This window comes from Phycodurus eques, chromosome 18 (assembly GCF_024500275.1).
Source record: "Phycodurus eques isolate BA_2022a chromosome 18, UOR_Pequ_1.1, whole genome shotgun sequence".
In the NCBI taxonomy this organism is placed as follows: Eukaryota; Metazoa; Chordata; class Actinopteri; order Syngnathiformes; family Syngnathidae; genus Phycodurus; species Phycodurus eques.
Genome location: NC_084542.1, coordinates 14378132 through 14401753, shown reverse-complemented (window position 1 = coordinate 14401753; position 23622 = coordinate 14378132). Strand labels below are relative to the sequence as shown.

General features: G+C 41.6%; 1 protein-coding gene across 1 annotated transcript in view; it reads left to right on the top strand.

Moving 5' to 3' along the window:
* The window catches only part of LOC133416767 (kelch-like protein 29), a 163645-nt gene that overhangs the window by 79271 nt on the left and 60752 nt on the right, over window positions 1-23622 (top strand). The window contains exons 4-5 of the mRNA XM_061703933.1: window positions 9848-9986; window positions 12838-13320. Coding sequence (XP_061559917.1) covers window positions 9848-9986; window positions 12838-13320 — 622 coding nt within the window. The remainder of the gene's footprint in view (window positions 1-9847; window positions 9987-12837; window positions 13321-23622) is intronic.

Here is a 23622-nt window from a genome sequence, read left to right as displayed (position 1 = left end):
TGCAGCATTACGCCTCTAATTGTTCAGATTTGTAGCAAAAGAGTCGCTTTGGGCGGCGCCTCCGGTTTCACGGCTCGATCGGACGTCTGCGTTGTTGTGTGCCTCAACCGCTTTGGCTAAATCTCGCTCATGTCGGGTAAACAAAAAGCAGCCGCGCTTGTCTCGATTTGCTTTGAAGACAACTTCAGAGCTCCGTTTTCGGACTTTTTTGGCAAAGCAGCAGGGGGGCTTGTTTGGAGGTCTGGATGCCTGCAGCCCAGTAGATTCAGTGTCTGGGTGAATTCTTATCTCTCTATCTTCTATTTATCTACCTTTCTTTTTTTATGTAAATCTTTTTTCAAAGCCCAACAACAAAACAACCCAAAAGAAATAAGAATGTCCTTCAATAAAAATCCAAACCTCAAATTATTAACAGTCCCTGCCTCGGAGTTGATAAAGGGCATTGAAAAAACATTAAATCAATTATGTTATATTCTTTGTTCCAGCCACATTGCTCAAACAAACAGATAACTCTGCCTCCCACCTGACTTGGAAGTTAACTGTTTTTCATCTTTTGTTTGGTCATTTCTGGGAAGGAGAGTCTGCGCAGTAATATCCCAATATTTAACAAATAGAATAAGTTTTTATAGAATTTCTGTCTATTATTTTGCATTATTTACCCAAATATTTTAGTTTTTTTCCACAAGCATTTTCTTTTGTCGAATGTGTTTATTTTTTCCGATAATATTGTTATATTTTATCTCATATTTTGCTTTCTTTCCCCTAATATTGGTGTAGTTTTTGTACAGGAATATTATAACTTAAATATATTCATAATAAGAATAATACATAATTTTAAAAAATATATATCAATTTCTAATTATATTTTGGTGGAGTCATTTAAAAAAAAATAGATAAATTTTAAAATGTATACTTATGTTGATTTTTATACTTTTTCATGAAAAAAATGTAACAAATGTGGCATTATTACTGTATTTCTTTCTGTATTAGTTATACAGACGATTAGATAAATTCATTTTAATTACATTACTCATGCACACACATTATAAAACATACAATACGTTTTAAAATGTACTCCATGGAGTTGATTTTTATTTATTTCACTGCCCAAACTCCATTGAGGTAGGGCTAATTCATTGTTGCCAGTGTACATCCAGTCCCCTCATGGATGTCACACCGTTTACGAAGCTTCTTTGAGGCGCTGACAGGCCGTTGGATAGTTCACTCCCCAAACGCTCAGCAGTCACGGCCCCCCCCCCTCCCCCGTGTCACTCGGTCAGCGAGGTCGGTGGTAGTGATGGGGTGAGGGCTTGATAAGCCCTTCCCATGACTTGAAAAAGCCCTCCACAACTCAACTGCTGGATGCCCTGGGGACGAGGCCCGTTTGCCACTTGTCTCGCACATAAACAAGAACACAAAAGGAAGGTTGCGGGCGCCGCGAGGTCTGAGCACTCGGAGGATATTAGCGCCGATTTCCCACTCGAGCATGTCGGCAATCTCGCAGTTTCAGCGTCCGAGCCTTCAGCGGTGGCGGGGGCCAACCCGAACTGGAAATCACCGAGCGTATCCGTAGCCGCTCCATGGAGCATCAATGCAATATACGCCCGACAGACCATAGTGTTATTTTCATTATGGCGGTCTGTCATGCCGCCCCGCGGTTAGCATGAAGCGCAAGAGGACGTCAGATGTGTATGTTATGACGCTAGGAAATATGGCGTAAGTTAGCCCAGGTGACAGCACTGTATATATATATATATATATATATATATATATATATATATATATATATATATATATATATATGTTTTGTGTAATGTTTGAGTATTTCAGTAGTCAAGTTTATATGTCTAGCCCTTTATCATAAAAGTCTCCAAATGACTGCAGATTACTGAGTTGCTTACAGTAGTTGGGTGAAACTCTTTCCTTTGTCTGCAATGAATTAAACATGATGCACAAACACTTTCATTCTTTACATTCTGTTTAATTATGTAATTACTGCATGTTCTTATAAAGTACAATATTTTATATTGCTAGATTCCGTAATGAAAAACACATTACAAATGTTGTTTTTTTTGTTCGTTGGGGGGTGGGGGGGTTAATGGAGGCTGGAACGGATTAATGACATTTCCATTCATTTCAATGAATGGAAATTATTTTAACGTCTGCCACTCCGTTTGCTTATATAAAAACAAATATTAGAATTGTTTTTGTTTTTTTTTACCATTTTCAGTGTAAATGTTGATGCTTCTCATTCGTTTATTTGCGAGAAAAAACTAACGTGCACAAGAATCATCGCTACTGGGGCTGTCGGGGTCACGAATGATCAGACCAGGGTTTTTTTTTTTCTTTTCTTTTTTTTTTCCATCCGCCGTAATCTGCATGTGATGCTTGACCATTTTAGGTTAAGATGCCTGCCAAAAATGGCGCTTCTTTTCTCTTTGTTTACTCACGTGTGTGTGTGTGTGTGTACGTGTATGTGTGTGTGTGTGTGTGTGTGTGTGTGTGTATGATACGCTGCAGCGTTCCGGTCCAATAGATTGGACACAGCGGCATGCGGGGACACCCGGAACTAATCGGCTTCACATTCAGGTGACGGCGCGTCGCCATGGAGACGAGCTCTCTCCCGTAACCGGGAGTGAACGCGACTCGTTAATTGTCGCTCACTTTCGGACCTCGCTTACTCGATTTCTTTCGGGCAAAGATGGTGGATTTTTTAAAATTTATTTTTATTTTTTTTGTGGTGAGATGATGGGTCAGGAGCCGACGTGGCGAGTCTGCGCGATGGATGTTTGTGAGAGAAGAGGCATTATTCCCATCAGCTTCCACATTTCAGCCAAGTCAGGTATATCTGTCCAAGCTTGGCCAAAGGGAAAGGGAGAAAGGTATAATAATAAAAAAAAAAAGAACGGTTGCAAGCAGTTGGATTGCATGAATTTCATTTCCTCCTCCTCCTCCTTCCTCGTGTGTAGTTACAAACTGATGTATTGTCTATGGAGGGAGCGATACAGACTGGAAGGCAGACCAGCTCACCGTGCTATTTTTGTTCATTGTATGTTTTTTTTTGTTGTTGTTGTTTTTATATATTTTGGTATTTTTCAACTAACATTCTGAAATTATTTACCTTATAGTTGTGTTTTTTTGGGGGGCCAATAGTTGTTTATTTTAATGTATTGTGTTTTTTGTCTCTAATAGTTTTGCATTTCTTTGCAGTAATATTTTTAGACCTTTTTGTCACCTATTCTTATTCTAAAAATATTTTGTTTACGTTCCCAATATATTTTGACTGTTTCTTTTAATAATTTCATTTTCTCCATACAGTTTTTATTTTTGCCCTAATATTTGTGTGTGGCGGCACGGTGGCCGACTGGTTAGAGCGTCAACCTCACAGTTCTGAGGACCCGGGTTCAATCCCCGGTCCCGCCTGTGTGGAGTTTGCATGTTCTCCCCGTGCCTGTGTGGGTTTCCTCCCACATCCACAAAACATGCATGAATTGGAGACTCTAAATTGCCCGTAGGTGTGAATGTGCGTGCGAATGGTTATTTGTTTGTATGTGCCCTGCGATTGGCTGGCAACCAGTTCAGGCTGTACCCCGCCTCCTGCCCGATGACAGCTGAGATAGGCTCCAGCACGCCCGCGACCCTAGTGAGGAGAAGCGGCTCAGAAAATGGATGGATGGATATTTGTGTGTATTCCCCTGAATATTTGGTTAATTTCTTTGTCTAATATTTTTGTATTTTTCCTGAATAATTTTCCATTTGTAACCAATATTTTTAAATCATTATCCTGTTTTTTTGCCAATGCTTGTTTACTAAATATTGATGTATTTCCATCGAACATTTGTGTATTTCTATCTACTATTTGTGTATTATTCCCTCGTTTAGTATTTTTATTCTTTATGTTTGAATTTCTTTGCGCTTTTTTTGTCAAATGTTTTTTTCACGCATCAGTTGCACACAAAATCATTGTGTTAAAAGAACAAAACCAATAAAACTTGAATTTCGCACCGAAAAAAAACCCCAAAAATTAAATACAATGAAAATGAATTGTCAGTGAATGTGAATTTTGCTGTTGCCATCCCACTTGGTAAGTGCCGTGTATCGTTGAAATGTTGTTAAATAAAGATAGTTTCAAAAAGGGCAGCGCCGTAATGGTAAACGGCCACCTTGACGCAGCGTTGCGTTTTGAACGGCACGAACACGGCATTCAAAATTCAGTGTAAAAAGGCTTTTAGCGACACATGCAAGCACGCACACACGGTGTGTGTCGAGTCCTCCGTTGAACCCCAGCGACTGCCTCACCGAACCCCTGGGATTCGATTGAACCCGGGTTAAGAACCACTGCCCTAATGTATTTGTAGTTGTTTTTTTATATTTGTGGATTTATTTCCTAATATTTGTGTATTTTTTGGCAAGTATTTTCGTACGTTTTTCAGTGATTCCCCACAGTATTTTGTGTATATTTGCCTAATATTTTCGTATTTATTCTTTATATTTGTGTATTTATTTACTTACTTACTTAAGTAACATTTCACCCATGTGCGCCAAGACATTTCTGGGGAGAGAAAAAAGAAGGGGACGGGGGGGCGTCGGGGAACAAGCATTGGTAGCAAGCAGATGGATTTCATAAATTTCATTTACTTCCCATACGCACTCCTCCTCTTCTTCCTCCTTCCTTGCGTGCAATTACAAACTGGTGTTATTTCTATGGAGGGAGCAATATAGAGTCTTGATTAAATTTGTTTACACGTGTCTCCCCTGAGATAGAGAACAGATTTGCGGAGGTGGTTGTGGATTTTGATGTAAGCAACACCACACAGGTCCGGTCGTCCTGAAAGAGAGTAGACCGTTGCAAAGAAACAACAGAGCAATAGTGTATATCAACATTGCAACCAGGAGCATGTTGCTAGCTGTATTAGCTTAGCTGCGGACGGCTGATGGCTAATTTAAACACTTGGGAACGGAACGAAGTAATCTATTTTAATAACGTGAAACCAGAAACATCTTTTTTAAAGAGCAAAAATATAGCCAAAACGAAGAAGTTGTGGCAAACATGAGGACCAGCAAAGTGTCCGGTGCTGCGCTGTGATTGGCCAATCTGTTTTTTCCCCCCCGTTTTTTTTATTTTTTTTTATGAGCAAACTTGTGGTGATTTATAAAGAAATTTTCCGGGCCTGAAGTGGAAGACAAAGCGGATGAGCGAAGAATCTCTTCCCTTCTTTTGAAATTACGGAGCGACTCAAAGCAATGAAATAATTTGCCGCGTCCCGGGGAGGCGCCTCCTGTGCCACGCACGGGTGCCGGCCAGATGGCAGCGGGCAGCAGCGCGAGGTTCTGCTCTGATCAAGACGGGCGCCCGCCACGGCAAGATGGCGATAGCTGACACAATCGCAATAGCAATGAGGATGTCACTTCTGTGTGTGTGTGTGTGTGTGTGTGTGATCTCTGTGGTGAATCCTCAAATTGATCATCGTATTTTGATGCCTTCTATGAATTAGGCAAAACATTTTCTCATTTAACGCCGCCCAGATAGATTTTTAGTAGATCCGCTTCATTTCATTTGGACAAATTGGATTTCGTCACTCCAGGAATGGCCAAATGTCCACTTTGATTTATTTTTTTTCTTTCCTGAAAGACGTTATATTACAAAGCGTTCATCATCATAAAAGTTTTGGCAATATCATCGCCTGCTTTTGTGTTCAGATGTTTTTTTTTTTTTTTTTTGAGCAAGTTATGATATAAACAGTATATTTACAATGGCGTTATCTTTTTATTGCTTTATATTACTTTTTGCCTCGTATACATCTTGTGCATCGCCTCATTATGTATGCATTTAGGCATAAACGGCTATTTTTTTTTTAAATATGTTTTTCGATAAGTTGATTGTAGCAATACGTCTGTATGAACACCTCCTGCATTTCCTTCCCTTTTTCAAAAAATTCCTAATATGTTTGCAGCACAATATGAAATGTATAACCTTCTCAAAACTGAGGATTATCATTTTTAATACTGAATATCAGATGGTGCAGGTGTACCTGCAGCGGCCGCTCCTGACATCATTACAGTACGCCGTGCCTCTCGGTGCACTGCAACCTCAAGTGTGTGAGTTCGACCCCCGACCGGAGCCCAGAATGGTTGGAAAATTAATTATCTGGAACCCACGCCCGCCCACCCGAGCAGATGCTTATCTGTCCAGCCGACGATAATAGGCAGCCCGCGATTGATGCAACTGGAACCGCGCTACGCAAAATTAAATGTCGAGAAAATGTCAGCAGCCATCCCAGAACCTCCGGCTCCTTCGTACTTGTCTACTTGCAGCACGTCTACTGTCTTGATGAATAAATCCTTGCTCTCGTGTGTGTGTGTGTGTACGTGTACTAGGAGTACGCGTGCCTGCACACACAGCAGTATTTATGGTCTGTAGTCTTGGCCCAGTCTTGTTTATATTCCTCCCGATGCATCGTCATATTCTGGTGTGTAATATTCAGTCGGTCCACATACGTGGTACACATTTATTGCCCCTCTATTTGCCAGTTTCTTCAGCTTAGTTTTCTCAAGCTTAGTTTCTTTGTTTGTTGGTTAGTTTTGTTAGTGGGATAGGTATTGCATTCGTTCGATAGTAGAGTTATTGCTTTTGTTACATTTGGTTGGTTATTCGGCAGGATTACGCAAATATACGAGTGGGGATGAATGGGCCAAGTTAGTCAGTCAGACATTTAGATAGTTTTATTTGTTTGTTGGTTATTTTGTAGTTTGTGAGTTAAAGTTCATTTTTTTAGTTGGTTAGGTAGGTAGTTAGTTAGCTAGCTACATTACACGCGTAAACGTAATGAATGAATGAATTGGCCTAGTTAGCTGTTTTTTGTTGTCTGTTTAGTGAGTTAGCAGGATTGCGCCAAAACTACATAAATTATTTACTTCCTCGAATGGTCATTTATAGGCCAAATTATGTTTCTGTATTTGTTTCATTGTTCAGTTAGTAACTTAAGCATGTTAATTTTGTTACTTTAACAGGATTGTGCACAAATTAAATGACCTTTTTCCACAAAACCTTCTAGAGGGATGATACATGGAAGTAGTTGGTTGGTTGTATGTTAGATACAGTCTGCTTGCACTGGGACCAAAGTGAGACAATAACCCACCAGATGGCCTCCACTCATAACGGGCATTAATGGGATTTTGGTAGCATCTTTATAGTTCTTTACGGAAATCATTTTTTTCGACTTCTGCTTGATTTGGATAGTCTTTCAAAACCGGGGTTGTAGCGCCTCCTCTGGCATGCTGTGTAAATGGAGATCTTGTTGGCCAAAGTATGAGGTGGCAACAGACGGTGTTTGTTTTGGGGTAAACTGTTATTACTCTTAATGAGGCCACGTACGTGGGCGCGGTCAAAGTAAGAGAGTCAATTCCGAGCTTTAATGATGGCTTTTCCTTCGCCGCAGAGGGAAAAGGAGGACGAGGAGGAAGCTCGCTCATTAAGACAAAAAGCAGGGCTGGAAGGAGCGTCTTCTCACCTTGGATGTGCTCGGGAATCTGACCTCCTCCCCCTTTGAGTCGTTGAGAATGGAGCAGTTCTCTGAGTAAAGCGTTTGAGTTGACAGCTTGAAGTGGACAAAAGAAGCTGACAGCTCATCTTCTTGGGCTTCATTCCCTTGCTCCATCACTCCTTTGTCTTTGTTTTTTTTGGGGGGGTTCTTTGGCTACCATCGCCCACACACACACACACACACACACACACACACACATACACAAACTGTCAGGGAAGCTCCAGTAGGGATTTATCTCCGAGTGGACACGCATTCAGCTTGTCTGCCCGTGTGAAACTGAGTTTTCATCCCACAACACAACATTGTTGCAAAGGGCGTTCCCCAGGGTTCCGTTTCGGGTTTACTTTTATGGACAATTTATTTTATAGCTGCTGTCACACAAACACAAGCAGCCTCGTCATCACAAATATATGATTGTTTTAAGAGTAAAAAAAAAGCAACCTTGGGCAGTGAGCCACATGCTGATTCACAATGCCGAAAGACATTACCTGATCTATCGTGGCAGCCTGTTTTGCAACAACTCACACTCATACTCTTATTCTCACTATTCTATCCTAATCGCCGTCCTCCTAGTCCCACACTTACTCCACCGCCTGCTCCTAACAACTAATACTGTACTACTACTACTACAACTACTATTCTTACTTCAACTCCTCCCACTACCCTACTCCAACTACGACTTCTCCTCCTCCTACTAATCCTGTGACTCCAACTCCTACTACTACTCCTATTCCTACAACTACAGTGGTTCTCATAATGTGGTATGAGTACCACTACTGGTACACGGGCTCGCCCGAGTGGTTCGCAAATTAATCACTGAATCAAATGTTCAAACCGTGCACAACTGTGCTTTTATTTTACCTTGTTTTACTCTGCTGTCTGCAGCCAGTTCTGCATCGCAAATGAGAATCTATTCTCCAATAACTTACCTGGATAAATAAAGGTTAATTAAATAAGTTAAGTAAATTATATTGGTGGGGCTTTGCATTTTTGAATCAAGTACACTTCAGTTGTATTTAACTTTGAAGTACAAAAAATTTGCATTTAATCATGTAGAAAGGTTTATTTTCAAAAAATGTTAATTTAACTTTTATGTGTTATTACAATTAATTGAATCATTTAAGTTTTTTTTTTATTTTCCTAAATTTAGGGACAGTATTAATGGGTAAACCGTATAATGTTACAGTGGCTAACAAAAATATGAAATATACTTCTTAGGAGTAAAACCTCAAGTCTCGTTTTTGAAGAACACTTGGGCCTACTGTGCGACTGTCTTTTAATGTGGTCATTATGGTGGTACTCGGGGCGCTAAGTGTTTTTTTTAGTTGGTGTAAAAATGTTGAGAAGCACTGTACTATTATACTGCTTCTACCGCTGCTAATACTACTATACTACTAGTTGTATTACTGCGCTGTACTACCATTTCTATTACTACTACTGGGTGAGTTCTGTATGATAAAGCTGCTTGTGAATTCCGGAGCCAAATGGCGTCACAGTGGGGTCATTCAGGATAATGGAATGGAGGGCCAAAGCGCCGCTCGGAGGGGATCCGGGTCTTTTCTATTAAATCCAAGGCCAAGCGGAGGGGAATCCGACTTCAGCGCTGAACCCGAAAACCCGCCGCACTCGGGCGAGTCCAGACAGCAAAGCGGCGGGTGAAATGGGGAGAAAAAGAGGTCCCATGGGGTCCGGCAGTGATTGAGGCAGCGTTACATCAGGCTGTGCTTGCCTGATAACGTTTGTTCTTCACAAAACACAATTTTTCCACATAGCAGGTGTGAAACTAAAAACACTTTATTTTGATGGACAAAGCACATCACTGTTTCCAGAATTGTGTGTTGTTTTTTTTTTTTTTTTAATTATTATTATTATTACTTTTTTTTTGCACCACCAAACGGACTGTGAGCACAGTAACCTGCAGGAGCGCTCAGTCATTTTCTATGTACCATAACAAATTCATATTTTTTAAAGAAAATGTCGTAATCTTGACAAGTACGAAGATGTATTTTGTTGTGATAAAAAGTCAGAATACATTTTTATTTTTCCAAGATAGTTGTCATATTAAAAGTATTCAAAGTGTAACAGGGGAATAAAGTCATATTTTGTGAAATTCACCTTTATTCTCGTAATATTAGACCTATTCTGGGAAAAGATGCATTTCTTCTCTCTGAAAGAAAAAGGGGGGAAAAAGTAAAGTTTATGTCATAATATCAGAGCTTTTAATTCACACCGCCTTCTGAGAACCACTGGTTTAATATGGTTCAGTCGTAATCACTATTCATGAGTTGTTGATGCGGTTGCAGGTGTCTCCCAGGGACAACCAGACCTCCGGCCTGCTGCTCACTCCGGGCGTGAGGTGGGGACAGACGCCCATCAACCAGCTCACGCCATGGGACACGGACGAGCCGCCCAGCAAGCAGCATCGAGATGGCGAGGCCACGGGTAACGCACCGAATGCAGCAGTTTTTAAAAATTTTTTTTAGGTGAACTAATGACTTTTAACTGTGCATTTTGAGTCAGTGTGTTTGTGATGGAGCTCTGAGTAAAGATGTGGGGTACTTCATTAGCTTCTCATGCTAGCTGCTTGATAGGACTTTGAGCAGTTTTTTTTTTTTTTTTTTGTGAACAATGGACTTGGATTTGTGCATTTTGAATGAATCTTTCTGTGAAGAAGGAGCACTGAATAAAGATGTAGCTTCTCGCCTTGGTACTCGCTACCTTGTTAGCAGCGGACTGACTATCCTGGACTGCTAATGCTAATGATGTGTCTCACTGTTAGGGGTTTCTACTTCCTGTTTTTGTTATTGCCTCTAGCTTGATAGGACTTCTTTCAGAATACCAAGCAGCTTTTTGTGAGCAAAACGCTACATGCTAACATGGCCTGCTAACATTAATATTTTCCTGGTAACTCCTTCTCCTAACTCCTCTCCTTGTAACTGCTTGGATTTTGGTAGGGTTCTACTTCCTGATTTTTGTCCTATTTGTCCTAGTTAAGCCAGTATATAGAGCAGCTTTTTTGTAAACTAAAGGCTTTACGTCCTTTTATATACTGTATATCAAGCAGCAATGTCAATACATGCTACTGCTTTCTGCTAATGCTAACAAAGCTTTTTGCTTGGTTGTGTTTTGGTCGATGTCTACTTCCTATTTCTTTGTCCCTTATCTTGATATGATTGCATCTTTTTGTGAACAAATAACTGCACGTGCTCTTGTGGCCTGTTGTTATTGAGCCTTCTCATTGCAATTACTTGTATTTGCGTTGGTTTGCATTTGCTGTTTTTGTCTGTAATAACTCTCAGCCAGTATATCAAGCAGCTTTTTGTCAACAAAGATCTTTATATGTTACTACAGCCTGCTAATGCTAATCAGGCTTCTCTGTAGACATGGCCTATATGAAATACACGGCTTGCTTTTACAAGATGTGCACTTTGCCTGCACTACCACTCTGCATAATGAACAAACAGCTGCTTTTTTTTTTTTTTATACATAAACCAGCCTGTTCACGCATATCATTATAAAAATGTCAAGATCATACGTGCTAAGAAAGCACCTTTGTGGCCTAAACAGCCCACGTCAAAGCGCTGTCGACGGTATAATATAGTTGTCTGCTATTCATTCCCTTGTCTCTCCTTTTCCCCCTTTTTCTTTTTTTTTGTTCTCCCTAAGACTTATTGTAATGATGCCACCCAGAATGGCTTCGCCCCAGAGCGGTTAATTTCCTTCCCTGACCTGCCGCGACTCACCCAAAATGTCTCTTTTAGCAAGAACATCATCAGACAGTGATGTTACAGCAATAAAGAGGGACACCTGAGAGGTCTATTGCAGCAAACTATGATTGCTCGATTGATTGAGAGATATTTTAATCTATTTTTTTTTTTATTTAACCTTTATTTATCCACGCGAGGCTATTGAGAACAGATTGTCATTTGCAATGACCTGACAGCTAAGTAGAAAAAAAGCTAAATAGAAGCAAATACAAATACATTAACGTTAGTTCCAATTTTGTTTTATTTTTTTCAAGGCAGTCGCCACATAGTGATAGTAATGACACATAAAATTAAAATAAAATCATAGTAATTTGGTCCCAAAGAGATTTGCCAGGGGTTGTTATTTTGATTTTAATTGTTTATCGCAGTATTTTTGTTTTGTAGTAAATAATTGCTAGCAGTTGCTCCATTGGGATGAACTGGGCAAAAGGCAGGAGGAGAAGTAAGGCAATACCAATTAGCTGACTGACTTGTGACTTCTCCATCAGCACCTCCAACGTCATGAATAATGCTTGCGTCGTCCCACAACCCCCCCCCCCCCCCCCCCACCCCGATTATTTTAATTTTTTAATTTTATTTAGCACAGTTTAGACTTTGGCCTTTTGATTCAGCCCTCAGTTATTTTTAGAAGGTGGCAGGGAGGCTTCATTAAGGTCCAATATGGTTGTGTCTTCCCAGCACACCCTATGCACCGAGCGCCTCAGGGTAGGAAATGATTGGCTCAGAGTGTGTGGATAAACACACAGTCTACAGTGGCATAAAAAGCACATTGAATTTGTTTGCTCTTTGCTAAACTCTCATGATGATGTTGATCTTACATGGGGGTTAATTAAACAGAAGGGAGGTTGTGTTATAAGGAATACAAAAATATTCATATGCAGCCTTAGCTCTCAGTGGTGCAGCAGTCGGACGATTGCACAAAAATGTATTCGAAAGTTGTATGAAAAAGTAAGCACTGTACAGAATTACATTTAAAGCCCCCAAAATAACCCACTTTACCTTGAGTTCCAGGAACATTTAATTCTTGGTGCTAGGTTCCAAAATACATGTAGTCAACACTTCAGATCCTGAATTGTTTTGGCCTCTGGAACTAAATTTAAACGATAGCGCCGACGGTCCAAATGCATGTGGTCCTCCTCATTCCAGGGTAAAGCTCCTCCTTGTTGTGGTCTGTAATACTGTTGGACCGGCCCAGATAGCTCATATGTTGATTTAGCACTAGCATTGAGGCAAGTGTAGACAAGAACTGTTAGCATTTCGTTTGTGTGTTTATTAGTGACTTTTTTTTTTTTATCATGTCCTGAAATGTTGATTTAGCGCAGTCCATTAGTACTGACTACAGTTGCCATACATACATTTGTATTGTTGTACTGAAAATGGATAGGGATTGTGGGACAGCTTTGAATGTAAAATGTGTCAATAAACATCGGGAAATACTTGTATAGAAAATTGATGCATTTGTATTTGCCTCGGAGAAGGTTCCTCGGCTGAATTATTTTTTTTATTTTCTTGTTTTGGCCTTGCAGTTCCGGCCTGGGTGGCGCCGGTCGCCGCTGTTAGCCAGCCCAGCCTCCTGCCCCACACCTACGCCCTCCCCCAGCCGCCATCCTACAACCACAGCGTGACTGTGCAGTCGCCCGTTATCGGGGTGACGTCGGTGCCCCCGCCCCATCATCAGCACTCCCTCATGACCGCCCACTTCCAGTTGACACCGCAGTCCACCCCGCAGCCGCCCGCCATGGTGCTAAGCATGCCCGGCCAGCCGCCCTACGCCACCGCTCCGTCCAACCACATGGTGCACCTCAGCCCTCACGGCATTATGGGCAACGGCCACTTGAGCACCCACCACCCAGGCCTCATCCAACTCACCAACGGACAGGGGGCCCACGCCCCAGCCGCCACCCACACCCCGCCCGCCCCCGAGAATCAGGAGGGTCTGAACGGGCTGCAAATGCTACGGACAGTCGGGATGGGGAAGTACGAGTTCAGCGATCCCGGACATCCTAAAGGTAAACAAGGGGCGGGGCTTCTATGATATGTTGTGTGCATATCTGTCAATACAAAACTCATAGCCAAAAGCCACTGTTAGATTTTAGCATTTCACGATGCTGTAATGGCTGCCATGCTCGTGATTCAATTCTTGAGTTTACCGGGTAGTTTCGGTTTAGGGTTAAATTTAGGCTATCGGGGTTAGTGGGTAGGGTTAATGGATTTTGGTTAGTAGGATTGTATTTTAGGGTTTGGATGACAGTTAGGTTTGGATCAGTAGTTTGGGGTAGTGTTAGTAGGTAAGTATATTTCGGTTTGGGTTAGTAGTTACTGGGTTATTTACCCACCAAGGTGCCATGGCACCCTAGTGTGCCGTGGCAAATGATCACATTTGCCGCAGGAAATTACCCAATTTCACATAATTTGAAAAATGATTTATGAATTACAAATATATCTCTGTTCATTTATCAATGCCAACGACATATAGTGATAGGCAAAATAACTAAATGCTCTTCCATTAAATGACAGAAGGTGCAATAAACTTTTGCATTCACCTGTTGCCATTCATACAATTGAATACGTCGTGACTTCCTGCGAGTGTATCAGCTTCAATTAAACAGAACCAGATTTCACACTAAGTACATTTGTGAGTAAATTGAGATGAGATTATTATTCGTCTGGTATTCATGCTTTTGGTGAAGAAGCAAAGAAACTAGCTATACCTTATTCCAGGATGCTAATGCACCGTCCACAAACTCCGACTCAACTGAAGCGTCTCTGCTGATAAACCAGGTTTGTCTTGACACCCCGAATCATCTTTTGGTACAAATACGCACCAGTCCCCAACTCGCCGGCGTCGTTGGCAAAGTTGATTGACGGCCCGTGAGCTGAATTTGCCGCCTGGTTTTAACCTTGGAGTTTACGACGCAGGGACACGTCAGAAACAGATGTTCGCAATTCCCGCTACAATTTTCACATTTAATGAAGATTTTCATTTAGGTTTAGATTGCGATCAATAAAACAAAGGCAAATGAACTCGTAGATTGCAGAAAAGCAATTATTTTGTGGCCTGCCCGCGCTACATTGAAATGAGACTGTAGGTAGAATTGCAAACGGATAATTAGACAGGATTGTCGGCTCGGTCTGGTCTCTATAAAATGAGATTTTGTGCTGCCTCCGGCGTGTTGAATAGGCTGTCACAATCCATTAAACTCGTACGAGCACGGCTGCGTTGACCTCCCACTAAGAGGCCCAGAATGTTAGCGCTTGACAGCTGTTACCGCGTCGCAGGACGAGAACGCGTTTGCATAAGGTTCCGGCCTAAGGGATGGCAACCATCCGCTATTGCAATTTTTACATTTTCAATCAATCAGTTCAATCAATTATTAGATTTTCAAACACACAAAAAAATCAATTAACCTGTATGCAGTGGCAGCTAACACCTGATGAAATGGTAACGTATCAATAAACCCCCAAACCCGACAGGCCAGAAAAAGTCAATGTGGTTAAGAGATGATGGAAACCAATTGGGAAGGGCAAGGACTCGTTACAAAAGCCTTTCATTCGGTCGTCCAGTTCTGATAAAAGTGAAAAAGCTGTCATCTTTGTCATATTCGGCACCATTCATTGGTCTATATTGCGTTAATTTTAACTCCACAAAAGGCAGGTATGCTACTCATCAGAGCTAGCTAGTAACTGGTTAACAGGTGGTGGCTGGTAAATATTATAGCTTAAATAAATGTCAGATTCCAGCACCAATCACATTCACGTCTTCAACATTCTAACCACCAATCCGTCTGAAAACGCTTTTTTTAGACTGTTAATTTTAACTCTGCAAAACACAAGCTCGGTACTAATCACTGTTAGCTACTAACCAGTTCACAGTCAAATATATACACTATATATATATATATATATATATATATATATATATATATATATATACACATACATACACACTAAATTACTTAGAATTTACTTATTTTATTTGCCAAGAAAAAAAATGTAAACACCTTTAAGTGATGTTATTTAGTTTGTTAGTCCGTGTCTTTTTTTTTTTTTTTTTTTTTTGTCTAATCTGCAAAGCATGGCTAAGATTTAAAAAGAATATAAAACAAATTAAAATAAACATAATTAAATGTAACCAATAAAGCAATCAATGAATGGATAATAGTAATAATTTAGAAAAGGCCAATCTGGGAATTAAAAATATAAATGCAGAAAAAATACATAAAAATACAGAACAAATGAAAATAAAAAAATAGATATAAAATAAAATAACAAAGCAAAGGGAAGAATACTTTGGGGATTAATGGCTAGTATTGTGAAATGTATATAAACTAGAAGATCCTCAAAAATGTATTTGCAGCAAAGACGATTGGAGCTTGTTTGGCCCAGCTGCTGGACAGGAAGTAGAAATCAGTTCATGGAGGCTCTCTGTGAAGCCAAACAGGAAGTAAGCGGCGCAGTTCACGGGACCGACATGAAACAACTTGCCGGTGATTGCTTGACAAAAAGCTGAACAAGCCAAGTCCTCTCGAGTGATGTCGTCGCTTCTTAACAAGTTGCTCGCCCGAGGACACGCCGCCACCGCTCGCTGGTGACGCAAGGGTGCAGCATTTGTGCCGTTTGACGGCAAATCCCGGAGATGCTGACGGCGCTCTTAATCCACACGCACACACCAGGCCGCTAAATGCGTGCGTGCTTTTGGGTGTGGATATTTTGTCAGCTGACAGCCTGCAAGCAGCACAGTGGCAGAGATTGCACCTCGTCTTTTGATCCGGCTTTGCTTCAAAGGCGGCAATTTGTCTTCTCTGTGCGTCAATGAGCACATTTTATTCTTTGTGCGCACGTCTGCCGATACGTGCTTGTGTCAAGATTCACTTCAGGCGCTATCATGTGCACTTGACCGGCAAACATAAAGTATTTACACAGCCTTAAGCCACCGTTAGTTTTGTGGTTTTACAATGCTGTCATGACCGTACGAGGTGACAATTGAAACAAGACTGCCACAGCTAATCGTATAACTCAAAATATCCATTCATCCATTTTCTAAATCCGCATTATGTTCAAGGGTGTGTGGGAGTCTCTCTTAGCGGACTTTGGGCGTGAGGCAGGGTATAGTGTAATGTTTCGGATTTGTGTGGTGGAGTGAAAAAGACGAGAAGCAAAAAAGAAACAGACAAAAAACGTGTCCACACGAATGCTGGGATTTCACAGAATTTGTGGCATTTAGTCAAGCTGCAACTTATTAAGACCGGTTTTACAACCATTATTTGGTCACACTTGAACTCATAAAAAGGAAACCACACGTTGTATTGTGTCAACGAGCAATTTATTCCAATTTTATTTTGTAGCAATAAGTAACAATGATGGCTGTGGGAGATGTCTCGGAGTAATAGTACGGCCGACATTTTATTAAGGAAATATAGTGGAGTAAAAGGGAAAGTTAACTGAAATATAAACAACAAAGTATAATACAGATAAATGAAAACTCTACAAAAGTACAGTAAGGAAGATTACAAAAGTGAGGGTCTGTGGGTTAGCAAATAGTGTTAGGGTTAGGTTTAGGGTAGGGGTTAAGTTAAGGTTACTGGTTTAGGGTTAGGATTAAAGTTCATGACCATGACCAGCAAACATCCAGTACCTGTATATACAGTCTTCAGCCACCATTGTATTTGTTGTTTTACAATGCTATAATGAGCATAAGAGGGGTAACAATAAAGAAATGAGACTGCTCCATCCGTGCTCATAACTCACTGTCAATTGGCCTGTTTACGGTATGCCACTGATTTTACGTCAATTTTATCGAATGCCGAATGAGTTGAATGGCTGTTTAAAACAGCTAATATTAGTTATGCAAAACTACATATGTCAGGGGAAAGGGAAAGTGCAGTGTATCGTCTGCTTGGTGAGCACTTTTAACTTCCTCTCCTGCTGTGATGTTTCAGTTGCCACTCTATAATTTTGCCCACCTTGTTTCGCCGCCCACAGCAGGCACTCCTGGTAATACCGGCCTGTCGACGGTGTTTACTTCCCCTCCCTTCTACGTAGAATTTTTTTTTTGTTGCTTTGATTGTAACTCAAATAACTGGCCCGGTAAGCGGAGGTGACTGACGTTGATTAAAGGGCTCGCACGGGCTGCGAGAAGCAGCTCGGGTCTATTGAGCAACTCGTTGAAATCGATGCTCGTGTCCTGATGAATATCAGCCACACGAAGCAAGTGTTGAGCTCAGCACGGACGTGCTGGGAAATGGGACTGATTTGAATGCACCGAACTACACACACACAGACAAAAAAGTACATTGTCAGAAGTTGCTTTCTTTGTTTTGGACTGTCTGTGTTCGATTTAGTGGGTTTATGTTAGGGTTATGACGAGGCACTATGTTACCGCTGGCCAAGGCGGCCCAGTTTCGGGGCACTGTGAACAAAACGCGATCGTCTTGAGACAACGGGGTTGGCCGGCGAGATTTTTTTAAGTGTCAAAACATTTGCTACGGCAGTCACGGTTCATAAAAAAAACAAAAACCCACACACATATGCAAATTTTAACCATATTTAAAATGGCATTTTTGTCATACATCTGGTTAGCAAGTGTGCGGTCCTATGTGGCCTCCTGGTAGCACTGATGAAAAACTGTGGCCCATCCCTGGGGTAGAGCTAGGTTATGTTTAGGGTGCTAAATATTTTATTACATGGTGTTTTCATTGGCTGCCAGAACTGTCCATCAAGCGTGTCCATTTTGCATAGAGCGCATGCTGTCGTTTTGTTTTGACACGCATTCAGTTTGAAAAACAAGGTTTTTATCTGACACTTAACACTGGCTTCCGCCTCAGTGACCTTTACTGGTGCTTTGCTCACACACAAGCGTGCGGAGACCATCACATGCATAAATGCACTCGAGGAGCCAATAGGCCTACGTTAGACATCCACATGCGGTGACACGCAGCCTGCCCGGTGAGTTCATCTTCCAGTCAGCTCACATCAGACCTCACCGGGGGAGGAAGGAGCAGCCCTTAGAAATGCAATTAAGATGGCCTACTGAGTTAAGATCAGCACGGTGGTTTGCCGTACAAATGTATATCTTAAAGTGGAGCGAGTCTCAGTCGGACTTAATGGTTTACTGTTTAACTGTAATAAAACTTATTTTTCTAGTTAAGAAGAGAAAATATTGTAAATAGCTGAAAAAAAAATCTCAATTATCAGAGTGTATACCTAGTCTAATAGTGTGACTATTGGCAGCAAAGGTTTAGATGCTTCACATAAGCATTCGAGGCAGAAAGAACGTGTTGGCCGCCGCCGAGATCTGTCTGATGGTATTGCAGGTCTCGAGCGCTCGCCGAAATAAAGCGGTCTCAGAATCAGAATCAGAATCAGAATCATCTTTATTTGCCAAGTATGTCCAAAACACACAAGGAATTTGTCTCCGGTAGTTGGAGCCGCTCTAGTACAACAAACAGTCAATTTACAGAACACTTTGGGGACATAAAGACATTGACAAAAAACAATTGTGCAAAAAGATGCAGAGTCCTCTAGCACTTAGAGCAGTTCGAACGACTAATATTGCAATAGTCCGGTGATATTATTTACGCGACGCCACTCATCGTATGGATTTCAGACAACGACGAGGACAGCAGGAGCTTCACTTCCGGCGAGTTGTCGGAAGAGTTTTGCGATAGTCACCTCGAGTCCATTAATCACGGCGGCCTTCATTACACCGAGGGCCCCTTTCTCCTCGCTCGCCATCTTTGTTTCCCGTTTGGCAGCACGCAAAAAAAAGTGTACACAGGCTTGACTGGAACTCTGCAACTTGAAACAATTAAATTTTGGTGATGTTTGTGTGGCTCAGTTTAGCTTAGCAGCTGCTAGCCATCCAAAAATAGCAAGTGGATTGGACGCTTCTTCAGTGCTATCATCTTCTGACAGTGCCACGGCACACTTTCCTATCTTGATTCTGACACATCATTGCCCTAGTTTATTCTTTTACTCCCTGTAATTGTAAAAAATGTAAAGTTTGTAACAATTAATGATCCATGCAAATGTAAGCAGTTTACCCTTTTTTACAACTTTGTGATGTTTGTGTGTATTTAGTACAAGTGTGTCTAAAAACCTTGTATACCTCATTCCACGATTCCCATTTTTCTACGAATTGCAAGGAATACTCTTAAAATGATCCATTTTAACAGTCGGTTAATCGGTGAATTGTTTTTACGCCTACCCTAGTCATCAGTGGTCTGTTGCTTTAGCTGAGATAAGTATGGCTTCAGTCTACAGGTTTCTCGTACATCTTGGCCCCTATGGAGTCGGAAGAGAGAGGGGAAAGGAAGGTTGGGAATATGGCGGCCGTAGGAAAAAAAAAATAAAACCTCTCGCCCTCACTCATTCTTCCTCGTTATCGGATTTTAAAGGCAAGGAACCCTCTCCAGAAGCCCCCGTGCATTCTATCGGCGTGCAGTTAATGCACGGACGACGGATAGCTCATTAAGATTGATCATCGCTCACCTACTTCCTCGCGTGCACAATGCCGCGGCGGCTTCATTAATCACTCGGATCTCAGAGATAAAGCTTTGAATGTCGCCGGCCGAACCTGCGGCCCTGACAGATCAAGTTGTACATGCATAATCGCATCCAAGGAGCATCCCCTTCCCACCTCACACCTGCTCTCTTCACGTCAAGTGACTCCTTTCGGTCGCTTCCTTTCGAGTCATTGCATCCCCTTTTGTTGCTTCGCCATCTTCTGGAAAAAAGTCACCAATTGGTGGCGCCCTTATTTTTTTTCAGCCTGCCTCTTCCCTCTGCTGCCTTCGCTATGTTTTGTCTCGCCCCCTCCACTTCCACGTTTCCTCTATGCTCGTCTTGTTAGCGCCTTCTCAAGTGCACTTCGCAGTTCCTACTAACAAATTCAGGGAGAAAAATTCCAACTTCACATACTCAAATTTATGCAGCAGTCTGACCCCACACATGGCTATCGAAACAAACAATCTTAAAGCTGGAGGCAGCGATGAACAGGCCCTCGCACCAAATTCCCTAGTAGGAGTTCGCCGAAGTTACGAGCCCTGCAATCCGTCTAAAACGACCACCATCCTGTTCGATTTCAGGTATGGATCATTTAGACATTTTCATCCATCCTGTTGTGATAGACATGTCCAAGAACAAACTAGTATTAAACCAGCAAGCAGCAAATAACAGGCCCTTGCACCCCCGTCGACATGGGCAAATCTTCTCAATTATGCTGAAATTTTGACACCGTGCTCTGCCCACATTACACGGAATAGGCGAAAAAGTGGAAGTCTGTCGCATCTGCCTAGGATACCTGTTTCCGGTTGGGCCTCATTTGGGCGAGTTCCCTTGTGAGAGTTAACAAACTACTAGCCTGGAATTTGCCCAAAATGGCTGCTTCAAACCAAAAATAGTTGACTTCTTGTTTTATTCCAGGCATCAGTCCTTGGGACTCCTTGTGTGCATCCTGACATTCCAGTATAGACATGTCCAACTTCCATGATGATCAGTCAAACTGGTGCCGGATTTTTTTAACTTTCCATTGGGCGCTACTTGGTGAGTTTTGGGCTTTCGTGTTCAGGACCCATAAAATACATACATTTTCTCTGGGATATACGCCCTTGCCAAAATTGATGAGTTTCCGGACATTTTGAGCCCCCCCAAAAAAGGCAAATTTCCTAGTTTTCTCAAATGCATCATTAATAGCCTACAATATATTTAGTTAGCGAAGTGCAAGCAGGAACTGTAAACCAGGGAAGAAAGATGTAGAAACAGCTGGAGTCCATTTGGCTCCGGGGAGAAGCGGCGCTTATTGGCCCCCCGGAAAACCTAATGGAAAAACTTTACGAGCGCCATGAAAGCCCATCAAATAAAGTTGATTTCCGCGGCACGAACAGATACAAGGATACATTTACAACCAATGTGATTCAAGTCGCATGGCTAGAAACTGATACTACCTCATATTTTCACCGCTTCTATATTTGTTTTGCAAGACAGTCTAAAATAAAAATACCACAAAGAACTTTATACAGTATCTTGAGGGCCTATTTAGGGATATTTTCCAATATTGGCTTCATACAATTAATTGAAACAATTAAAAATATGATACGAATATGAATATAGCTACAGTCAGGTCCATAAATATTGGGATATCGACACAATTCTCATCTGTTTGTCTCTAAACGCTACTACAATGGATATGAAACGTATGCCAAATTTCCCACATTCTACATTTAATGCTAGTTGGTCTTCAGGTGGGAAAGGTTGCGCTAGAGCTTTGCCATTTGCTCGCGTCAGTCGTTCACTTACCCCGTTGATGTCGAAGCAAATTGATTCACAGCCTCAATGGGAACATAGTCTCACACTCTTAAAAGCGCCTCAATCTTTTCACTGACACCTTACACCAAAAGCCGCCGTCTTGCGGCGGATTATGCCAAAGTGTTTTTTTGTGCCGCGCTTAACCAATAATCCGCAGTGTAAAGTAATGGCATTTGATTTCATTTCAATGGCGAAAATGGATTATATGCAATGAAATTGAGTCACAGGCTTGATCAGGGAACAAATTAAACTCGTAAGAACGACCACTGCAGTTTCTACTTCCCACCACTGGTAAACACGGCAGATGCTACCAGGAAGTCCCGTCTGCAGTGTGGCGGATGTTTTTTTCCTAATGAGAAGGCTTAATTGCGGCGTGGGGGGAGCGACGCAAGCGAGCCTCCACTGGCGCAGAGGCTATTCGGCAGTGCACGAGTCAAACTTCTGCTCAGAAAACTTTTAAATGTCTTTGATAATGCATGCAGGACATCTAATAAATACTAATGACGAGAGCAGACATTAGCAGGAATAGCTCCCCCTTTCCATCTTATTATTCCTGGGAGTCAGCAACAAGGTCGGCACGGGGAAGATTGATAGTTTGTGTGCGACGTAGACAGATGATAATGGCTCCCGACTGCAATCAAGACATCTTGGGTGCGCTCGCGGAACGAAAATCCCGTTCAGGGCGCAGATAGCGTGATGCTATTGAACGAAGCCGAATCGCAGCATTATATATTATTATTTTATTGTGGCCGTTCTCCGAGCGGCAGATGACTGTATGGTTTGATTATCGCCGTGTCGATATTTTATGCTATCGTGGTGTACTGATACTGAATTGTTAATTATGTTCAATTCTAAATGTGCTTGTCCTCAGGGCTCCTGAGCAAAAGCTAAAAAAAATAATTACAATGTCACAGCTGCCATACTTAGACTTGGACACAAATTAATGACAGAAAAACTTTATAAAATAAAAAGTTCAGTTAGGACCAAAGGCAAGGTTTGCATTCCCCCCCCCCCCGCTAACCTTTTGGCATGGGCAGCTTTGACTTTTAGGACGTTGTCCACTAAACACGTAGCGCAGACACAGTGACATTTATTCTTAAAGGGCTCAGCTGACATTAAAATGTTGTTGTTGTGTTTGTCTACATGCCGAGAAGGCGGCCAGAAATGCGGCGAGTCGTAAACGCGATCTGAGTGTGAAGGGTAAAAGACGCTAAAAGTAACTTGAGACATTTGTGCTGTGCGGTTTAAGTAGCAAAAGTTAAGGCCTTATGAATCAAATATTCACAACTCAATGTTTTTTTTCTTATAGGCTATTAAAAGGTATTCAATTTAACTTCTGTACCCTGTTTTAGATTCCTAAGGCATAATATGTGCAGTGGTGCACCCCCCAAACGCAGATATCTGTTGTTTGTTTTTTTCACTTTGAACTTTACAATGTTTTTAGGAGAATTAAACATATAATTTCATTGGGCAATTGTCAAATTATGTCCAGTTGTTTGGATTTGGATTAAGTTACCGTTTTAAGCTAGTGAACCTCGGGAATCACTGAACGTGCATTTTCACAATGAAAATATTCGTAATTATGAAAGTAATTAATTAGCCATCTGACGCAAGACTGCATTGAGATTGTAGTTGGTTTTGGAAGATAAAATATACATTGTGATTCTCACAACCAATTTCACACAATCGACGTATGTCTTAACAATCAATCATCGACTCATCGGTTATGATGAGTATAATTATTGTAGTGATGTCATATTTATGTGTGGTAGCGAATACCGTCTGACAGCTACCATAGTGATTGCTTGTCAGGTCTTTCATTAGAACAGAGTGCAGCACTTGTCTGCTTCCCCCTTTTAATTCAATTACATTAAGTTACTATTTCAGCGGCGAAGGTCAAAGTGGTGAGATTTACAAAGCCAGTTGTAAAAACAATGCTGACGGAGCCAAATCAATCACGAGTGCCGTCACCGTCGTTTGTTCTTCACCTCGACCGCTGACAGAGC